The sequence below is a fragment of the Pangasianodon hypophthalmus genome, chromosome 18 (assembly GCF_027358585.1).
Source record: "Pangasianodon hypophthalmus isolate fPanHyp1 chromosome 18, fPanHyp1.pri, whole genome shotgun sequence".
In the NCBI taxonomy this organism is placed as follows: domain Eukaryota; kingdom Metazoa; phylum Chordata; class Actinopteri; order Siluriformes; family Pangasiidae; genus Pangasianodon; species Pangasianodon hypophthalmus.
This window is the reverse complement of record NC_069727.1, coordinates 902289-925203: the sequence shown is the minus strand read 5'-3', so window position 1 is coordinate 925203 and position 22915 is coordinate 902289. Positions and strand designations below refer to the sequence as shown.

Sequence of the window (22915 nt, the reverse complement as noted above, 5' to 3'; positions counted from 1 at the left end):
ATCTATCTTATAGATTTATGTTGTTTTTTCAGCCTAATGATGGCCTCCTTCACTTGCACTGAGATCGCCTTGGACTTCATATTGGTAGCTCCAGTCGAACAGCTGCCAAATGCCAACTCAATACCTGATATCAACTCCAGTCCTTTTATCTGCTTCATTTGTCTTGAAGTAATGAGGGAATGGACCGCACCTGGTCAATTAACTTCTTGTCAGTCAATTGTCCAAATACCTTTGAGTCCCTGAAAATGGAGGTACTTTGTTGAAAATGGCTGTAATTCCTAAATGGTAAATGCCATATTTTTGTGGAACCTCTTAAAATAAAGCTGAAAGTCTACACTTCGATCACATTGACTGTTTTATCTCAAATCCATTGTGGTGGTGTGTAAAGGCAAAATCACAAAAACTCCTTCATTGTCCAAATACTTCCGGACCTGACTGTATGACCGAAAAAACCCAAGACTTAATTTCTAATGAATTTCTGAAGGTCTTTAGTCCTTTAGTCTGTCCAGCTCTCTCACTTCCTCACATCTGTACACTCAGTTCCAGAGCTTCAACTTTCGTGCTAATAGCATCGTCAACGCTTTCGCACTCGTCACCTCGTACAGCGCTAACTAGCCGTGTTTGTGCCGTAACTCAGAGACGTATAGCTGCGTTGCATTCGGGGACCGTGTGTCCAGCGTTTGCTCTGTCTCCACTACTTCTGCGCTGGATTTCTCATCAGTGTGATGCTGAACGTTGCTGGAACGTTCTATATCTATACGTATATAGATCCCTGAATATTCCTGCATGCTATCCCAGCACACTGCAATAACATTTTTTTTTTTAAGAGCAGTGAACATGGCATCCACGGATCTGAGCGTCACGTTCACTGAGCCGTGTCGTAACGTCCTCATGCAAAATTCAACACCAGGAAAGCAGCATAGGGAACAATCTGCAAACCTCAAGACGTCTGATTTTTAACACAGATGGAAATGAAGCATATTTGGGTCCATTTACAACATAAACATCATTTTAATCCATCTGTTGCGCTACACAAAGTATTGGCACCCTCCCAGCCCATGCAGAGATAGAAAGGGACCACCACAGGAACACCACTGAGTGGTGGGTGGTTTTATTTTACTCCAAACACAAACCTATCTTTTTTTTTCTTTTTTCATTAGAGATGACTCACAGTTGTAAGCAGAAATAAGTGATCAGTGTGTTATGTCATTAAAATGCCTTTTTGAATCTGCTTTGGAGAAAGAAATTTAAGAAAATAATGAAGGCAACAGAAATGAGCCTTAATTGAGGGCGATTAAAAACAAAGCTGGCAACAATTTGGAAGCTATTAGTCCACTATTTGTTCCACTGGTCCCTGCTTTTCTCCCAAATGCAGAACAGAACACAATAAGGCTAATGTAGGTGTGAGGCAGTAATCAGTTCTTTACAATACAATACAGCATTTCTTTGGAAAATGACAGCTGGCAGATGTCTGTTATTTTCTCTTCATCTCTGGTTCTCAGACAATGCTCCTGATACTGTAGGTGTACTGAAAGAGGCATCACAATGCCGCGATGCCTCATAAAAGTTGTCTTAAAGATGGTTTGAGATGGTTTGAGATGGACTTGGAAGGCAGCATACTGTACATCACTAACCTTCACTAACCCGTAAGTCCATTAGAGGAGATGGAATGAAGGGGCAGTGGGGAAAACACAGTGAGCAGAAATAAAATCTTAAGTGAAAAATAATTACTAATAACTCTATGAACTGCTCCCTGTCTTTCTTGTGCAAAGGATTATGGGATATTATAAGACGTGTAGGACAAAATAAGGATGTACACTGCCTTCAACAATCAGCTAGATATCGGCTATCAGAAGACAGAACTCTGTGCAAACATTCAATTCACTCATGACCTGATACACTGTGTAACCAGGCTGGTACGTAACCATGACAACGATTCACAATGGCTATTTAGGCAAGACCATGATATTTATCTTTGTTGTTGCACTACTACATAAACCAGCCTCAATAATAAACTAATAATTGTAAATACATAGAAATAAATGATTTATACACTACAGTGTACAGGAATGTTTTCAATAAAAAAGGAAGAACGCAGAATTAAATAACAGCTTCTGAAATGATTATATATACAATATATTGTAGCTATAAAGTAACCATAGTAACAAGTTGTGTGATTGTAACTGAAACATAACCATAGTAACCACTGTGACATGTAACCATGGTAATAACTATATAATTGTAGCTAAATGGTAACCATAGTAACCACTGTACTATTGTAGTTGACATGTAACCATGGTAATGACTATATAAGTGTAGCTGAAAGGTAACCATAGTAACGATTGTTTAATTGTAGCTACAGCTTTTAATATAAATAGAGGTATATTAGGTTTGCAACATTTTTGACAAGTGAAAACTGTCCCTCCTTCTTTACGTTAACAGTAAAATTGCGTAACTAACATGATTTACGTTAACAGTAAAATTGCGTAACTAACATGATTAATGTTTGCTTTATGCTAGCCGTCAGGTGTGGTTACATTAGCTAGCTATATGTAACACTGGAAATGGCTTTTTGGTATCTCAAAACATTCAAATGTTTTTTTTTGTGAAGAAGAAGAATTGCACATGCTGTACTTTATAAACGCCATCCCAGAATGCTGTTCACTTAAAACTGTTGTCCGGATACAATGTGGTGGTAAAATGTGTTAAATCATTAGGCAGTTATTGTGATACTAAAATGCAACGTCTTTAGGTTCAAATGAGACACTAGATGTAGGAGAATACAGATTTTAAAGATTTTATTTTCTGGTAATAATTATAATTTTCTGTATAATCTCAGCTAAGTTTCTCTAAAACACATCATGTCCATTTTAGAGCTTATTTTTTAGCTGTAGGCAACAACGTGATAACATTTTCTTTAATCCTGACTCGGAGTCTGACTCACCTTTCTGCTGTGTGAATATCTGTGAGCGTTTAATCGGCCTGGCTGTATCGTTTCGTGTGTTTGCGCTTTCTGTCGCTCGCAGTGAGGAGAGAAGGAAAGAGCGAAGGAGGAGGAGGAGGAGGAGGAGGAGGAAGAAGAAGAAGTGCAGCTCAGCAGCTGAGAAAGCAATGACGCAGTATGAGTCCACCATCCTCTCCTCCTCCCATCTCTTCATCACCCCCCCCCCACCAACAGCATCATCATCATCATCATCATCCGCCCAGCCGTCTGAGCCACACCTCACCATTTCCACACCGTCACAAACAATCTGTCTCAAACCAGTAAAGCTACATGGGTCCACATCCTCACTGCGAGGTGATGAGGTGATGTCTCATTTACAGTATGATAAGAATTTAGAATGAATTTTTGTTTTTGTATAAACATTTCACATATCAATAAATAGTCCAACTTGAATTAAATATTTATACATGTGCAATTTATACGTCAGGAGATCGCGAGTTCGAATCCCAGTAATGCCACAGCCATCCGGGGCCGAGAGCCAAGAGAGCAAAACTGGCCGTGCTCTCTGGGTGGGAGGAGCAATCACTGCAACACTAGCCAATCGTGGGCATCTGTGAGCTCTAGTATGAGGAAGAGGGCAGATAGCGCTTTCCCCCAGTGTGTTACGCTGCCCAGAAGCAGCAGTTCAGAAAGAAGCGGTTGTCCTCCCTCTCTGGCTGGTGGCTGTCATGTGATAGGGGAGAGCTGGCTGGTGGGTGGGAACGGGCAAAACCAAACTAGGGGAGAAAATTCTACAGTATACTGCAAAATAAACTTTCAAAATATTTTTGTATTTATTATTCTCATATACAGGACAAAAAAAAATCTGATCCAATCAGAGTTGAGGTTAGGGTTACCCCAAAAATCCTGTTAAACATTATATTATAAGATTATATAAGAGTAAAAGATTACTCTCAGATCACTATTTTTAATTTTTTTTTTTTAAATATAGGACATTGTAATAACGGACGAGCAATGATCTGTGTGTAAACTACTACTGGATTTGGACCACAACGTTTTTTTTTGACTATGGTCTTATTAAACTTTAACGTTTGAGACGCAGCCAGGGATCAGCAGGGATATTTATTTATAAGGTCCTTATTGACAGTCATGCTGCGTGATTAGATTGTGTCGTGGTGACGTCACTGCTGTAGACGAGTTAATAACTGTTCTTTCCTCTGTAATTTGATTCTGCGTCAAGTTCCACCCATGATGATGAGGATAATTTTATTATATTTTGTAGTCACATGATCACACGTCCATAATGTATTCGGTTTATTGACTTTTTTTGCTTGTTTGAGTCCAAAAGTTCTCCAATCATGCAAGAAGAGAGGAAAACATAGAAAGAAAGAATAAAGTGACTTTTTCTAGTCGTGTACACACTCTGTCTGAAAATATCCAGTGTGTGGGATGTGTGAGATCCTCGCTACTGAGGACTGGGTGCCATTTGTTTTTCACGATACACTGCTTTTCTGTTGTTAAAGGAACAGTGAAAAATCAGCTGCACACAACGTTCAGTGTGAAAAATTCTGCTTAATTAGTTTTGCACTGAAGATTTGAAAATAATGTAACTAACAAAAAAATCAAAGTCTTCTAGCTGTAATTTTTAAAAATTATTTCTCTCTTTCTGCCCTTCTCTCTAAAAGCGAGGGATGTAATTTATTCATTTCTTTCACTCCACTGTAAATCCCAGCACCCCCTGAGCTGTCTCATCACTTATAAATGACATCATTTATTTATAGATGGTGTATTTATAGTGCTTTAATGCCCGTTACTGTCCCAGTTACAGACACAGACAGCGCCCTCTAGTGGGGCGTTCTGTCCATCTGACCAATCAGGAGCCAGAATATCATCATGTCATTATTTTAATTGGTCAAGATTTGTTTTAGGAAACATAGAAGAAGAGAAAACAAAACTTTCGAGACAACTATTTCACTATTAAGTAACTTTTTTCGGTTTTACGACTATCATTTGGACAAATTTTTAACTTAGCTAACATTCTTTGCTCGCTAGTCTTGCTCTAAATACTAATAATAACCAAGCTATCTATTCTAGCTAACTATCTGTGTGTTTAAAGAAAACATTTTGCTCCTATTTTCACAATTTTACATAACTCTCTGCGAAGAGTTCTCTCCAAACAAACGCTTTATTTCAGATCAAACTCCATCCCTCATTCGGAAGAGACGTTAGTCAGTGAGACAGAGACGCGGAGATCTGTTTTTCATACACAAATCCATCATTAATCCAACGTCCAGCTGTCACCAGCACACGGCCGAGGCTTTGATGTGTCTGGCAGATTGTCCTTCATCTGTTTCATTCATCTTTCTCCAATTTCACTGTTGTTTTTTTCCTCCATTACCAAATTCAACCCAGACCCACTCCAGGCATGTGGCAATAACTGCTTATACAATCAGCTATACCACAGTATTTAACACGCTGCAATGTCGAGACAACCTCCAGCAAAGCGTGAATGAGTTCACTTAGCTGCTTCTACATTATGTAATGGTTGCTATGGTTACATCTCGTAGGCTGTCATCTCCCTCTACTGCAGTTAAACTTAATTAAACAATTTCCATACACTGTAACTCTTAAGTAATTCCTTTCTGTGTAATTATAATTATCTAAATCTATTATATAAATTTATATAAATTGCTATAACAAAGACCTGACCTATATAGTTTATTATGATTGTTGCCATGGTTACAGTAAAATAAGCACGATTCACAACTGTGATTAAATAGAGAAATTAATAAATTAATATATGAAAAACAATAAATTAATGTACCAAAAACAAACAAACAAAATCTGTTAAGTAAATTTAATTTTAAAAACTACAATTAAATAAATTAAAGCTTAAAATATTGCCTCCATAAATTAACTAAAATTTAATTTAATGTAGTTAAATAAAAACAGGTGAATTATTTTTCTCACTATTCACATTACTGTATGATGTTACATAAAGTACAGTGTGTATTCCATGCATTCCTTTTCAAAAATCAGACACCAAAAACTTTAGTCTTCATGGAAACTAGTTACTTAAAAAAAATTTTACATCTCTTAAAAACGTAAATAAATAGGATCTAACAAAAACTAAAACCAACAGCTAAACAGAATTCTAAACAAAACAAAAATGGATTTTCAGCTATTAAAACTATAATAGCGTGTGTGTGTGTGTGTGTGTGTGTGTGTGTTACCTGTCAGCCTCTCCCTCTTTAACCCGTTGGATGAGCTCTCGTGCAGACGGAAGGTCAGGAACACGACCCACGTTACGAGAATACACACCTCCGTCTGTTACGTAGCTGCACACAGATGAAGAGATGTTATATTGTGTTACATACACAATCTAGGTTTCTAGATAAATTGTGTGTGTGTGTGTGTGTGTGTGTAGTTTGATCTTACCCGCTGCTCATGTCATCAGCTCGTACATTTTTGGCTAATATGTCCCCATCGCTCATATATCCACCCACTTCCTCCTCTAGGCCCGCCTCCTTTTCTCCAAGCTCCACACTTTTGCCCACTGTAGTCGCTGCCCTTCTCAGTGGTGCTGTGTAGACCAGGCGAGAGGGATCACCATAGCGACCGGTAGCCGAAGAGACAGACCTAGGAGGAGCATAACTCCCAGGATGGGATGGGGCATCACCTGCCTGAAGTCGAGGGCTCTGTGACTGTGACTGACCAAGACGCCATGACATGGGGGCAGGTCGAGTGGAAAGAGTTGACAATCCACGCCCACTGACTTCTGTTGTTACCGTAGAGTCAAAGGTTGTCTCTAAAGTGCTGAAAGAGAGACAAGAAGAGGCAGAAAGTTAGGGAGTGAGATTAGATGGACAAATATGTGGACAAGAATTGGAGAAGTGAATTCCAGGAAGCCTTAAAACTGCAGTACAACAGTACAGCACATTCGTACCACTCCCAGGGCCTGCCATCTAACAGGACACCACACACCACCACTTGACAGGATTCCACTTCTCAACATTCTACCACTGTCACATACCACAACTTAATGGTATTAAAATGCCACTGTCGGCTCAACAGAATTCCAATCCCACTGCCCACTCATTAAAATTCCTCCATTTCTACATTCTGTGCCTCCCATGGCCTGCCACTTCTATAATCCACCATCACCACCGTCCAGCAATTAACAGCACTCCCATAATGCTGTCTGCCATTCAATGTTCCACCACTCCCACTACATCCTCCACATCCGCCACAGTCTGCCAACTGACGGTATTCCAGTCCCACTATTTGTCTATCAATGGTCCACCATTTCTATAGTGAATTACTCCCACGGTCCTCTACTTAACAAGACCAAGCCCACAGTCCACGATCCTCACTGTCCCCTACTTCCACAGTCCTTCACTACCACTGTCCTCCCCACCATTATACCCTTCCAACAGTCTGCCTCAACAACTGTCCACTATGGTCAACAGTCTGCCACTCAATGGTATTCCAGTCCTACAGATTGCCATTCCAAAAGTTTCCCAATCCCAGGATCTCCAGTTCTGCCACTTACTTGGACCAACACAAACAGTTCATCACTCCTATGTTTTTTATCATTACTACTATTTGTATTCTCTGTTGATCTATTTCATAATGAACATTACTGATTTAAATAGAGAACTCTAAAAATATAAAAAAGATAGATATCTGGCTAATTATGTAAAAGTCACACCACATTCATCCATTCATTCATTTTCTTTCATTTTTCCTGGTGTGGGGTCCAGTGGTTACAGATTGAGAAGGTCAATTCAGTCTCCTCTAGCCCCAGCCAGAGATTCCAGCTCCTGCTGGCAGATCCCCAGACATTCCCCAGTAACAGCTGTGCCAACTGCGAGTTGTTATAATCTGTCCAGGGGGTCCTACGTCTGACCCGGGGTCTCCATCCAAAGGGATAGGGACCTCAACTGGTTCCTCTCAATTTGGAGGAGCAGCGAGTCTACTCTGTGGCAATCCTGGATTGTTGAGCAACTCTCCTTGTCACATAGAGTAAGTTCAGCACCTCTGCAGAGGAGCCTCATTTCCACCACTTGAAATAGATCCACCTTTATCCACAATCTTTACTACAGCCTGGTACAGTGGTAGCACCTCCATAGTCATTCCATGGTAGCTATATACAATCTTCTTTAATAATGTATAGGAGTGCCACAGTTTACCATTCACCATACATCTCTGATCCTTTATGTACAGGAGAAAATAGTGGTATGGACCTTGAGTGGGCGGGGCCTGAAGACTGTGCCTGCAGCCTTGTCATTCTGTGGCTACATTAACGCTACAAATGTGTAGTAACCAGACACCATTTTTACATAAATTCTGTACATGAAAGTTTGAACAGTCTGAGAATTTGCTTCATGTTGTCTGCTGTTATTTACTGTACACTGTTGCCATGGTTACAGTCTGAGCATATCAGCATCCTCAGCATCGGCGTGCATGCTAATATACGCTATCATGTGAGAACTATATAACTACAGTATAATCATGTGTGACAGGTGTGGGAATCCCTTCTGTAATACATGTAACACACACACACACACATACACATTGTGTCATGACTCAGCAGGAATAGAGTACAAGCATTCATAACCCTCACACACACACACACACACAAAAAAACACACTGCAGTATTCCAGTAACTTCTTCCACAAGCACTTGGCCCTGATTCCCCCCATTGTGTGTGTGTGTGTGTGTGTGTGTGTGTGTGTGTGTGTGTAGTCAAAGTACAGTAGGTGGCTTGGTTTTGATGATGATGGATGTGTTTTGACGATGATGGATGTGTGTGGTCCTTCTGTGTAGGCATGAGTTTTTGATTGATTTTCATGTATATACAATGTCTCACTGCTGCCATCTGTGTTGAGCTGAAGAATTACACCCTATGGCTGTGTCCTAAATGTGTTTAAAAAAACAAAAACCTTAGACTCTTACAAGTAATTCTAACAAATTGTACTGTTGAGAAAATGTAACGATGATTTGGGATGGTGTACAGATACTGCATCACAAAAAAGACTAGACTAGAAAAGAGAATATCATCTTTTTACTACCTGACTAGCTACTCTTAGCAAATAACATAGCTAGCTAACTAACTAACAAACACTAGCTTACATGCTTCATATGTTGCCTATCGACTAGCTAAATGTAACCACGGAAATAACTTGTGGAGATATACAAATGCAACTATTATTCAGATCAGCAAAAAAAAAATGTTTATTACTTTACACATCGCTAACTCATATCTGTGAACATGTTCCTTATTCATAGCAGCACTTCATAGCAGTACTTTCACTTTTTTTTGGTGAATCGATTGTATATATGAAATATAGAAAAGCAGGTGATGGGTTTAGCTAGCAAGTACACACACACACAAATACACACACACACACACACACACACTCATCACGGCATAAGCCATATTGACTTGAGCCTTTATTTCTGCGGAACTATAGAGAGTGAAAATGGTGTTTATTGACTTTGAAGAATAGGAAAGCTTATCTGTGTGTGTGTGTGTGTGTGTGTGTGTGTCTTTAAATCAAATATAGTGTCAGGCACAGTTTATAGATTATAGCTGGCTCTCAGGAATCAAAGAGTACTACCATTATCCACATATAAGCTATGTGCTATATACATAAATCATAATTTTAGTTACAGGGAATTTTTTTTTTTTTCATAATTTACCAACACATCTGAGGAAAAAGTTAATAATCCTGTTGGTTCTATCTTATTTTCTGAATAACAGCTACAAGCTAATTAATCATAATATTTGGTTATAAAGGCTATTTCCTTAGTAACCTGACAACACATCTTAGGAAAATGTTAATGTTATGAACTGTTTTGTGTCATGTTTATCTTTTTACAGCTACACGCTAGCTAGCTAAAGTGTAATCTTAGTCTTCTAGATAATTATTATAGCTTTTCTTGGTAATTTACCAACACTTCTGAGGAAAATGTTGATATTCCAAACATTTTTGTCACATTAGCACTGGTACTGTGCCTTTACGCTGTCTATATGAAAGACTTAGCCGCTATCTGATAGCTTGCTAAATTATCATTTAAGTCATATGGAGGTTTTTTCAGTTTCCTATCAACAAATCTGAAGAAAAGATTGATATTCCTTTTGATTTTGTCTCATTTCTACTGTCATTTTGTCTTAATTTCTCTGTATACAAAGCGTAATTGTATGCGTTAGGTAGCTCAATACATTCTTAGTCCTATTAAGTATCTTCTTAGAAATCTGACATCACATCTGAGGTGAATGTTTATATTTTCTACCGTTTTGTGCCATTTTCACTGTCACTGAGCCGTTACACAATCTATATCAAAGACTTAATTGTATGCGCTAGCTATCTAAATCATTGTTTTAGTCAAATTAAGTATATTCTCAGTAATTTATCGACATTTCTGAGGAAAATGTTGATGTACCTAATGGTTTTGTCTTGTTAGCACTGGTATTGTGTCTATTTAAAACACAGCGGCTATCTGGTAGCTTGCTAAATCATAATTTTAGTCATATGGAGCCATTTTCAATATTTTATAAACATTTCTGAGGTAAACACTGATATTCATGACAGGTTTGACTTGTTTTTACTATTATTACACATTCACCTTGTCCATATAAACACTATTTTAGCTAGCTAAATAATAGTTTCTGTTGTATTGAGTCTGTTTTTTAGTAACTTGACAACATATCTGAGGTAAATGTTGATGTTCTCGGCTGTTTTTCTATCATTTCATGGTCACTGAACGTTTTACCAACACTTCTGAGGAAAATGTTGATATTTGTGCTGATTCTTTATGGTTTTCACGATAACTACTCCTTCACCGTGTTCATATAACATCATACACCAGACTTAACAGCAATGTGTTAGCTAGAAAAACTAAATGATAGTTTTAGCATGTGGAGTTTTTTTTTTTATTCTTTTTTTTTATTTTTATTCTTTATTTTTTTTATTTTATAGAATACCATCAGAACTTTATTCTGATGGTATTCTATAAAAGAAGGCCTTTTTGGCTCTTGATGGTATTTAAAAGTAACCAGAAAATTTCAAATGGAAACCATTAAGCCAGTTCCCATTAGCGATTTTCATAATGGATTGTAATTTGTGTTTATGTGTGTGTTTGTGTGTGTGTGAGTGAGTCTGACGTGTGTGTGTGAGCCAGAGTTTAATTAATGGTATAGTCCAGTCAGGTTTACTCACCTGTGTGTGATCTGCGTCCCCCGTAAACTGGACATGGTCTCTTCCAGGTTCTGCCTCAGATCGGCGATGTTCTTTACCGTACGCATGCGTCTCGCCTCGGGGTCTTCACCTGACACACAGCACAGAGACATAAGGACACATTATAAAAGGTAGATAGATAGATAGATAGATAGATAATAAATTAAGAGACAAAAAAGAAGGTAGAAATGAATTATGGTAAAATAACTGAATAGAAACAGAAAATAAAGAAAGGGTGAAACGGAAGAAGGAAGGGGAAAAAAGATGGATGCAAAGAAAGAATAAAGAAATGAAAGGAATGAAGGAAGAGAGATAAAAAGGAAAGACAGAGAAAAAAAATTAAGCAATGAAAGAAAGAATGAAGAAAAAGAAGGTAAAAAAGCAAAGCAGGGCATAGTTAAAGAAAGAAAGAAAGAAAGAAAGAACAAAACACGAACAAATTTGAACAAATCTGCCAGAAATTGTGTGTGTTTGTTCTGTGAGTGTGAATAGAGACAGACACACAAACACACAAACACACACACACCCCTCCAGGGTTAAAGTTACTAAACGTCACTTTAGATTAGCATGTCTGTGCTACTGTCTCTCTCTCTCTCTCTCTCTCTCTCTCTCTCTCACACACACACACACACACACACACACACACACACAGACACTCAGACTTACACTTTGAGAGTATGTGTGTATGTGTGTGTGTGTCGAGAGCATGTTCCAGGTGTGTTAGCATGCTGATGATCACGTCCTTGTCCAGCTCCGCCCGCTCCTCTCTGCCACTCTCCACTTCATCCATCCATCCTGTAGCTATGCTAACATGCTCTTCATCATCCTCATCATCACCATCATCATCTCCATGCTTCAACCCCACCCACTTTCCCTTCTGGCCCCGCCCCTCTGACCGTGAGAGATCAGATGGAGGTATCATCCTGGAGAGAGACAGCGAGAGAGAGCGGGTTCTCACGGTTCTAGCTGAAGAGGATGAAGATGATGATGAAGACGAAGGTGAGAGTGGAACCATCGGATCTGCATCGCTAAGCAACCTCAGGTTGCCAGAGGAACGCTGTTTCCGGAGGTTGTCGTGGAGACGCTGAGGTCGCTCGGAGCTGTGGAAGACGGAAAACTGCGCTCCTCTCTTCATCCTCGCTTCTGTTTGTCTGTTCGCCTGTCTCATATCGCACGCTGTCGTGTGTGTGCGTGTGCTCGTGTGTGCGCGTGTGTGTGCGTGCGTGTGTGTGTGTGGGTTGCCAATCTTCAGGTGGCTGTTGGCTCTCTCTCACACTCTCACACACACACAATGAGTACACTCGTATCCTCCTCTCATTTATCACCCCATCACTCTCTCTCTCTTCATCCACCAAGACACTCTCTCTCTCTCTCTCTCTCTCTCTATTTGTCTATCTTTATCTCTCTCATCCTCAATCTCATTCTTTTTTCCTCTCCTTTTCCTCATCTCTTGCTTTCTCTCTCTCTTTTGCTCTTTCACTCATCCCACTCTGTTCTGCTAATTCTAGGCTGACAGGGATGATTGCAGAGAACAAACACACACAATCACACACATATACACGCACATATACACACACACACACACACCCCACACATTCAATGGTCCACCACTTGTTCATATGCACTGCACTACTTCATGCTTCCTTTATCTGTCTCTCTCTCTCTCTCTCTCTCTTTGTCTCTCTCTCTCTCTCTCTTTGTATATCCCCCATCTCTCTCTCTCTGCTGCATCATTGTTTGCTGCTGCAGTTACTAAGACAGCACACTTTCAGGTAAAGGAATTTCAAATGCATTTTTATATGTTTAGTAAAGTTCAGTTCAGTTTTTATTTATATGGCGCTTTTAACAATACACATTGTCAAAATTTTTTTACAGAAATTTCGATCCCTGACGAACAGATGCGACAATGGCGAGGAATAACACCCATCACTACACAATTACACAACTGTATAGACCCAGGGTATTATCAGATAACCTGAAGCTAAACCAGGTAGCTGGAACTTCACCAAGCTACTAGTAATGACAGTGCAAACATATGACCAGATAAACCGAACACTAACAAACTCCAGATAATGCCATGACTGTTCAAAAGGAAACACTGACAGGGACTGAAAATATTGCCCTGAGGAACTCCGATTTTACCAGTGTTTCAGAGCAGAGACACGAAAGCGAGACACGTGCAGTGTGAGACGTACGACAAGAAGTACGACAAGAAATTGCATGGGAAACTAATGCTGTGCTTGACTAGAGGTCATAACCTCCTGACCAGGAAAAGCTAAAGAAAACGCCCCCTCAACTCGAAATTCCGACATGTGAACTCAGAACTTCTCAACTACGAGTTCTTCCAAGTTCAGGGAATGATATCAAATCAACATGGTGGATCATAACATCAGAAGTAAACAAAGTAGCACTTCTTATCTTTAAATGAGTTATACTGAATATACAAGCATTTGCTTTAGGTCAATCATCATCCAGACATATTCATTTGTTAAATCTATAACACTGACTCTACAGTTCACTGCGGAGAAAAATATACATCACTCATCACAGTTAGCTGGCTAGCTTGTTGCTAACAAAAGATGTACATGGAGGTCAAAAATAACATCATGCCGAGCTTCAACTTCCCACGTCCAAGGTGCAGCATAAGGCTTGGAAATGCATGCTAACTATTGGCAAGACTTCGCAATGAAATAAAGGAACAGGAGGGTAGAAACATACACAGTGAAACACAGAACAGGTGAACACAGTAAGATAATAAACCAAGACATGGACCAAGATAAGACATGGAAGGAGCCAGGACTGAAACTAAATGAAAAGGCACATGACAGCAGCATGCAGCATTTTTCCCAGTGTGACAATAATAATCTAGCGATACTGTGTTTGTTCAACACAAGCGTGATTGTTAAGACCTTTATAATTAGTTATCTACAAACACTACAATAACACAACTGACATTTGGCATTTAGTAAACTAAAGATCCTCTGTGTGTTTTATCTCAGCTTTGATGTGTGTTGAGTATTCAGAGCTGTGTGCAAAACTGATCTCTGACACAGCAAGAAGCACCCCTCAGCTACAACTGTCACATCAACCCACACATACACACACACACATACTCATACACACACACACACACACACACAAATCCCCCCACAGGTCCATATTGCCATCACAGCGAGGAAAAGGTCAGAAGTGACAGGTGGACGAAGACAGGCCTTGTTTGCCATCCAGAATGTGTTGTTGTTCTCTGTATGTGTGTGTGTGTGTGTGTGTGTGTACCTGAGATCTCCTCTAGGCACTGTTTGGCTGTTTTGTTATAGGCGAGCTCTTTTGTAGGACTAAGAGAAGAATCAGGAACAACCACTGCAGTACAGTCATTCTCCGAGCACGTCCTGAGATAGAGACAGACAGAGAGAGACAAAGACAAAAATTTACTATTAAATACCAGAACTTACTATCAAACACCAACATTCACCATCAAACATTAACATTCTCCATCAAACACCAACATTCACCATCACCCCGACATTCACCATCAAATACCAATGTTCTCCATCAAAGACCAACATTCACCATCAAACACATAACGTTATCCATCAAACACCAACATTTTCCATCAAACACCAACATTCACCATCACACACCAACATTCTCCATCAAACACCAACATTCTCCATCACACACCAATGTTCTCCATCAAAGACCAACATTCACCATCAAACACCAACATTCACCATCACACACCAACATCCACCATCAAACAGCAACATTCTCCACCAAACACCAACATTCACCATCAAACACCAAATTTGACTATCAAACAACCAATATTCACCACTAGAAGACACTAAAACTAAACACTGGAATATAAAATTTACTTTTATTTAAGCTAAAGTTACAGGAAACTAAATATAAACTAGGGGACACAAAACTAGGGGTGAAACGTAAAATAAAGAAGACGCAGCATTAAAAAAAAACAAGGGAATAAGAACAGTAGGGAGGAATGAAGACACGTTCATACACACACTCAAAACTGCACTAGGACACTAGGGGGCACTCTAACACACTAACACTACACACTACTCAGATACTCAGATAAACACACTCCTCACCTGTACATGAAGGGCGGGACCATCGCTGTGTTGGGGTGGTTGTGTTGCTGCTGCTGTGGTAACTGCACCGCCCCGTTGCTCCCCACGACTCCGCCCCCTCCACTTCCAGAGTTAGTAACCGTGGACCCAGCTAGAGCGGAGGTGCTAGTGGAGGACACCATGCTGCCCTTCTTGCCCTCCACTCCCCCTAGAGGGCGCCCTGCGTAGTACCCTTGACTCCCTTTGGAACTTTTCGTCTTTTCCGCTGCAGGTTTGGATGAAGCCGTTTGAGTCTTAGCGCCGGGTTTTGGGATGCCGCTGGAAGCAGGAAGTGCGCTCTCTTTCTTCGCTGCAGCCGTTTTCCCTCCTTTAGGGATGAGACTAGCGATTTTAGAGGCCTTCTTAGCTGGTTCTGAGCTCACTTCCTCTTTAGGAGGCGTGCTAGCTTTGCTTTTGTTTTTACTTTTGTCATCTTTGGGCTGGGGCAAGGATTTGTTAGCGTTCTTACTGTTGTTAGCAGCAATAGTCGTAGTGGTGTTAGCATTAGCTGTGTTCTTGTTTGAGGGTGAAGGGGAGGGTGTAGGCATCTTGCCTGCCGGTTTGGGACACATCCCGCCTTCGTCTCCATACTCCGACAGATCGTCCTCTTCCTGCAAGGCCATCCGCGTATTGACCAGTCGGAACTTTTCCAGCATCGAGCGCTGGTTCCCCGGCGCTGACTTAGAAGCATCTGCAAGTGATGGGCGTGACCTGTCTGAAGTGGGCGGAGGAGGGGAGGAGGCGGGGCTACTGGCTAACATGGAGGACGTAGCGCTGTGCTTCATGTTCATGGACTTGCTGCGCCATGATTGGCCTGTCGTTGGGGAGGGAATGGCTGACGCTAATTGCTGACCGCTAACGCTGCCATTCATCCCACCAATCAGGGGGACGGACTTCACCGACTCTGTTTTACACACACACACACACACACACACACACACACACACACACACACATGCAGACGTAAGCATGTCTGTTTGCTGTTGCCATAGCAACCTGCCACTTTCTTCATTCGCCAGGAAAAATGTCTGAGAGATTAACTTCCGTGCATTTCTCTCTCTCTCTCTCTCATGCTCTCTCTCTTTATCTATCTTTCTTTCTGTCTTGCACTATCTCTCTCTGTCTGTCAGTCATTGTCATACTCTATCACTTTTTCTCTCTTTTTCTCTCTCCCTCTCTCTCTTACTGTCTGTCTCTCTCTGTCTATCTATCTCTCTCTGTTGTTCTCTCTATCAGTCATACTCCATCATTATTTCTTTCTTTTTCTCTCTCATTCTGTCTTTCCCTCCCTCTACTTTTGCTGTCTTACTATCTCATTCAATCACTTTTTCTTCCTCTCTCATTCTCTTTTCCTTTGCCTATCTCTCTCTCTCTCTCTCTCTCTCTTTCTCTCTCCTTATTCCCCTCTCTGTTTCTTGGTCTGTCTTTCTGTGTCCTGTCTCTCTCTTTTTTCTCTATTTGTTTCTCTCTCTCTCTATCCTTCTATTTGTTTGTCTTTCTGTATTAGTTTCTCTGTCTCACCCTCTAGCTATATTCATCTTTATTTCTTTCACTTCCAATCGTTCTCTGTGTCAGTGTTTTTCTCTCGTCTGTCTGTCTGGCTCTCAGGTAGCAGTGATTAGTGAGATGGCGCCATCTGGTGGTCAGAAGAGGCTATGGCGTTTATTCTTCAGGAATGAAACACGTGTGTGTGTGTATGTGTGTGTGTGTGTGTGTGTGTGTGTGTGTGTGCTCACCCCGGTCATTCCCGCTGGCGTACTGCAGGGGTTTGTTGCGGTCAATGCTGTTGAAGCTCTGACTCCTGCGGTTCAGACTGGCTGAAGGCGGAGCTTTATTGTTACCCACCACGGGGGATCGGGATGGACCTGGCAACCTGATACACACACACACACACACACACACACACACACACACACACACACACACACACACACACACACACACCACACATTGATGTAATCTCTCCTTTGATGTTAATGACATCATTATTTCAGATTATCGTTGATAAATGATTGCAAGGCAGGGTAACATGAACAAAAAAAAGAAAGAAAGAAAGAAAGAAAGAGAAAGAATTGCACAATTCTTTAAAATCTCACAAAATCCCTTTACAGTGAATCTGGCCGTAACAGAGATTAGTAAAACAAATGAGCTTAGCAAGGTGACACATTTAATAATAGCTAAGTAATTAACTACTTACATTAAATTCTCAGTAACACTATTATATATACACTTCATGGCCAAAAGTATGTGCACCCCTGACCATCACACCTATATGTGTTTCTTCCTCAAACTGTTACCACAAAGTTGGAAGCACACAGTTGTATAGAACGTCTCTGTGTGCTGTAGCTTTACAGTTTCCCTTCACTGGAACTAAGAGGCTGAAACCTGTTCCAGCATGACAATGCCCCTGTGCACAAAGCGAGCTCCATGAAGACATGGTGTGTGAAGGTTGGAGTGGAAGAACTCGAGTGTCCTGCACAGAGCCCTGACCTCAACCCCACTGAACACCTTTGGGATGAACTGGAACACCGACTGAACCCCAGACCTCCTCGGCATCCCAACATCAGCGCCTGACCTCACTAATGCTCTTGTAGCTGAATGAACACAAATCCCCACAGCCACGCTCCAACATCTAGTGGAAAGCTTCCCAGAAGAGTGGAGCTCATTATAACAGCAAACACAGGGGGAATAAATCTGGAATGGGATGTTTTGGCCATATAATAATGTATTTTATTTACATTATGTAATAGCTCAATACTAGATGACTACTAAGCTAGTTAGCTGTTTCAGTGAAGTTTCATACTCACAATTACAAGTCATCAATATTCATCTTGAACTGATTTACTTCCGTAACTGCAGCGGGTTAAAATGCAAGCTAGCTTACTTCCTGTGGGGAAAAAAAATCCTGTTTGTTGTGAATGAAGTAAAAATGCGTCACCTTGTGTTTTTCTTCTGCACAGGTCCTACTCCACTCTGAGCGGGTGGATTCGCGTATCGCACTGTCACACTGTGAAGAGATAGAGAAGAGAGTGAGACAGAGAGAGAGTGAGACAGAGAGACAGAGAGTGAGACAGAGAGACAGAGAGTGAGACAGAGAGAGACAGAGAGTGAGACTCGTTTGAGATTCTCACTGTAACGTAATAATGCCGTTGTTGAGCTCTTTGTTCATCCCCCGGCACATCCTCTCTCTCTCTCATGTGTGTGTGTGTGTGTGTGTGTGTGTGTGTGTGCGCGCATGTGTGTGTGGGGGTTCAAATTCACGTGGTGCATCACGCACCCCTTCAGGTCTCACACAGGAAGTGTACAACCGCCCCACTTCTGCATCAGTGTGTTTGCACACAGAGAGAGAGAGAGAGAGAGAGAGAGAGAGAGACTCGCTATAGCTCCTTATACAGCTGAGGATAAACGTTTGCATGGACTTCGGATAAAGACGTCCAAAAGTCAGGCAGAGTATCTATTTTATTTCCTTACGAGGTCGTTTCACAATAACACCTACGAGAAAGATACAGCTTTTGTTTACTAGATCAGTGTTCAGTGGGTCTAAAGTTCATGTACACTGTGGTAGTGTTTGGTGATGATCCTTTTAATCGCTTGAACGTGAATAAAAGTCTTGTTTTATCCTTCCACAAGCTTCTCGCAACACTTGGCTGTGATGTTTCCTCCTCATTCCTCCTGACGGAAGTGCTGTATCTCAGGTTTGTGGGACACGTTTTCTCTGGGGTTCAGCTCAGGGCTTTGTGAAGGCCACTCCAACACTTTCACTTTGTCGTCTTTAAGTCATTTTGCTACAACTTTGGATGTTTGCTGAAGATCATTATCCTGCTGGAAAACCCGGTTACAGCCAAGTTTTAACTTTCTATAGCTTCAGTCTTTCGAGATAATCCTCCTTCCTCACCATGTCGTCTCTTCTCTGAGGTGCTCCAGTCCCTTTTCCAGCTAAACTCCCCCCACACACACACAACATGATGCTGTGGAGGGCCACAGTTTGTTTCCTGAGGTCTCGGCTAAGTTGCCTGGATTTTCCCATGAGCTCAAGGGCACCAAACCGCTGGCTGTAAAGCTAGGCCCTTAAATACAGCCGCAGGGGCATTCTCAATTAACTCCTCATTATGAAAAGGGGCCAATCAGAAGCTTCTGGAAATCATTACATCCATTTCTGAAATCTTCCAGACTGTTTAAAGAGACTGTTAACTTGCTGGATGGAAACGTCTGACCCAGTGGAATTCTGATATAGTGTAGTAAAGCTGAAATAAATCTGCCTCTGTGCTCATTTCAGTCCACAGCAGCTAAATCAGACAACTTCAGCATGCATATCAGCTTTCTGCACACACACACACACACACACACACACACACACACACTCATCACCTCGCCGTGCTGTTCTGATGGACAAACTGTACGGCTGTTTGTATAGTATACAGGAGTACAGGTTTCTATAAAGTATATATTTGTGTAATGGTATACTGTATGTTTGTATGGTATTGTGTATTACTATATATTTGTATAGTAATAGTAGTACACTTGTAAATATTAATATAATAGTATATAATTATATACAGTATATACACTGCATTTTAGCGTTAATAGTAATTAGCATTAATATAAATTTAGCATTATTTGGAATAAACAGATAATATGTACTAAACACAGACAAACACAGCTATGAACAGGAGACGCACTTCTTTTTTTGTTAGAAAGCTTGCTATGTGTGTCTCGTTTCCATGGTTACTGCATCTTTACCTTATACAAAACTAGGCACAACAGCTACATGCTAGCTAGCTAAATTTAAATTACAATTCATTAATTTAAATAATTAAAAAATTTTAGTATTCTAAAAAATAATTCTTATTTTTAATACTAATTTCATATTAACAAAATATTTGTAATATTCTAAAAAATAATTTATCTTTTTTTTTTAGTAATTTGCCAGCATATCGGAGGAAAATACTGATATCTGAAACTATTTCATCTTGTCTCCATGGTTACTGTCAGTACATTGTACCGATAACAGGCTTGACAGCTAAATGCTAAATAGATAACGCATAATATCAGCCAGATGAAGTGCTTTGAAGTGATTTATTAACAAATCTGAGGGAAATGTTAGCGCTTGAGGTTATTTTTGCTCATTTCCATGATTACTGTGATTTTACATTATACAGATAAAAGACGTGAGCCTTCACACTGTACAGATTAAACACCTACATGCTAGCTAAACTGTACTATTAACTGTAGAGTAGGGACGAGCGATGTAGACTGAATGTAAACTATAGCACGATATTTCATGGTATTTTTTGTGGTAATGATATAAATGCACTATCTTTCTGGCCACGAGTCACATCAGCTTTACATCACTTGTTGACGCTTTCTCCTCGCACGACTTCTGGCTTTCCTCATATTCTGCTCGGTGTTTGTGCGTGAGGTGGTGGAACAAATTTGATGTTGATACGCGTTTTTGACACACTTTACAAATCACAGACGTCTGATTCACGTCTGATCTTCTGTATCCGAGCCACTTCCATATTACGGAGGAAGCTCCTTATTTGGGGATTAATTCTTCTTCCTCGTCTAGGGTTGCAACTCCGCCTTCCACCATGCCTGTTCTCGTTCTACACGTGAGATGCCCACGTCACGGCATGTAAACACGTTATTAGCTACTGTATATCATCAAATTCTTATCATGGGAAGGAATCGTAATTGTGTATCCCAGACGATATGACATGGCACAGCCCTATTGTAGAGTTTTTTTTTTTGGAAATATTGACAGAAGATTTTATCTCATTTCTCTGGTCACTGTATCTTTACTTTGTACAAAAAAGGTAGCTATGTGCTAGCTAGCTCAATTGTAATGTTAACTGTACAGGATCTTTTTTTTTTTTTTAGTAATTTGCCCACACATCTGAGGAAAATACCAGCTTTAGATACTATTTCGTCTTGTCTCCATGGTTACTATTTCTTGCACAGATAAAGGATGTAACTACAAGGCAGCGAAATTGTAATATTAATTGTAGAAACTTTTTTTTTAGTCATTTTCCAACCCATCTGAGGGAAATATTGACATTACAGATGAATTTATCTTGTTTTCATGGTTACGTGCTAGCTAGCAAAATTGCCATTTTAAATGTACGTGTTTTTTTTGTAATTTACCAACAGATTTGAGGGAAATAGTGACATTAGTGATGATTTTATCTCATTTCCATGGTCACAGTGTCTTTATTTTGTACAAATAAAAGACATAACAACTAGCTTCTAGCTAGCTAACATGTAATATTAATTGTACAGATTGTTTTTTTAGTAATTTACCAACACATCTGAGATAAATGTCGACATTATAGATGTTTTTGTCTCGATTCCATTGTTATTATATCTTTATTTCGTACAAAAAAGGCATAACAGTTATGTGCTAGCTTGCAAAATTGTAATTTTAATTGTACATAGTCTTTTTTTAGTAATTCACCGACACATCTGAGGAAAAATTGACATTACAGATGAATTTATCTTGTTTGCATGGTTACTGTATATTTACATTGTGCATAAATCACTTAACAGCTACCTGCTAGCTAAACTGTCATTTTAATTGTACAGATTATTTTTTTTTGTAAGTTACCAACAGATTTGAGGGAAATAGTGACATTAGTGATGATTTTGTCTCGTTTCCATGGTCACAGTGTCTTTATTTCATACACATAATAGACATAACAATGATATTCTAGCTAACTAACATGTAAAGAGAATTGTACGGATTGTTTTTTTTAGTAATTTACCAACACATCTGAGGGAAATATTGATATTGAAGATTGTTGTATCTCGTTTCCATGGTTACTTTTTGGTTTTAGTATTTGTTAGTAATTTAACTGACAGATCTGAGGGAAATGTTGATGTTCTGAACAGTTTCTTCTTATTTCCATGAACATGAACTATAAACTAATGTCTACATTAGTATATTATATACTGTATATTCACACTGTAAATATAACTATGCAATTACACATGTATTAGTGTGGTAGTATTTATTCTTGAGTATATATTAGTATGGTAGTATGCAATTTTGATTGGTCACACACACACACACACACACACACACACACACACACACACAGTACCCATCTCTGTCGTTTTTCCTCCGTGATGGCAGTCTGCTTTTTGGAGTCGGCGGTTGTGAAGGAGAGAGAGACACATCGAACTGGTCTCCATCCGACATTATCTCTCTCTCTCTCACACACACACACACACGCACACACACATACACACTTAACCCACTCAACAACACCTTCTACATACCCACACACGCCACCACTCGTCCAACTCTCTTTCACTCTTTGTTTTTGTCATTCCCTCTCAATCTCTCACTCTTTTTTGTTCTCTCAATCTATTTCTCCGTCTCTCTCTCTCTCTCTCTCTGTGTGTGTGTGTGTGTGTGTGTGTGTGTAGAGCAGGTGTTGGCTATAGAAAGCCTTGCTCTCTGAGACTGTAACTGTGAGCTGTGAGGAGGGTGTGTGTGCGTGTGTGTGTGTGTGTGTGTGTGTGTGTGTGTTATAAAAAGCTCTTCCCAGACAGTTTTATTTTCGTATGTTCACACACGGACACAGTTCACGTTATTATA

The 22915-nt window shown here is 40.1% G+C and overlaps 1 protein-coding gene across 16 annotated transcripts in view; it reads right to left on the bottom strand.

Moving 5' to 3' along the window:
- The window catches only part of nav3 (neuron navigator 3), a 184678-nt gene that overhangs the window by 32116 nt on the left and 129647 nt on the right, over positions 1-22915 (bottom strand). For 14 of the 16 annotated variants that reach the window (XM_053241589.1, XM_053241582.1, XM_053241585.1 and 11 more), the window contains 7 exons: positions 18254-18322; positions 17052-17188; positions 15298-16219; positions 14465-14577; positions 11171-11279; positions 6383-6760; positions 6178-6282 (listed from right to left, as the gene is read on the bottom strand). In XM_053241589.1, the coding sequence (XP_053097564.1) occupies positions 6178-6282; positions 6383-6760; positions 11171-11279; positions 14465-14577; positions 15298-16219; positions 17052-17188; positions 18254-18322 (1833 nt within the window). Of the gene's footprint in view, positions 1-6177; positions 6283-6382; positions 6761-11170; positions 11280-14464; positions 14578-15297; positions 16220-17051; positions 17189-18253; positions 18323-18446; positions 19253-22415; positions 22789-22915 lie in introns of those variants that run through there. The other 2 variants (XM_053241592.1, XM_053241593.1) reach the window with 2 other exon arrangements.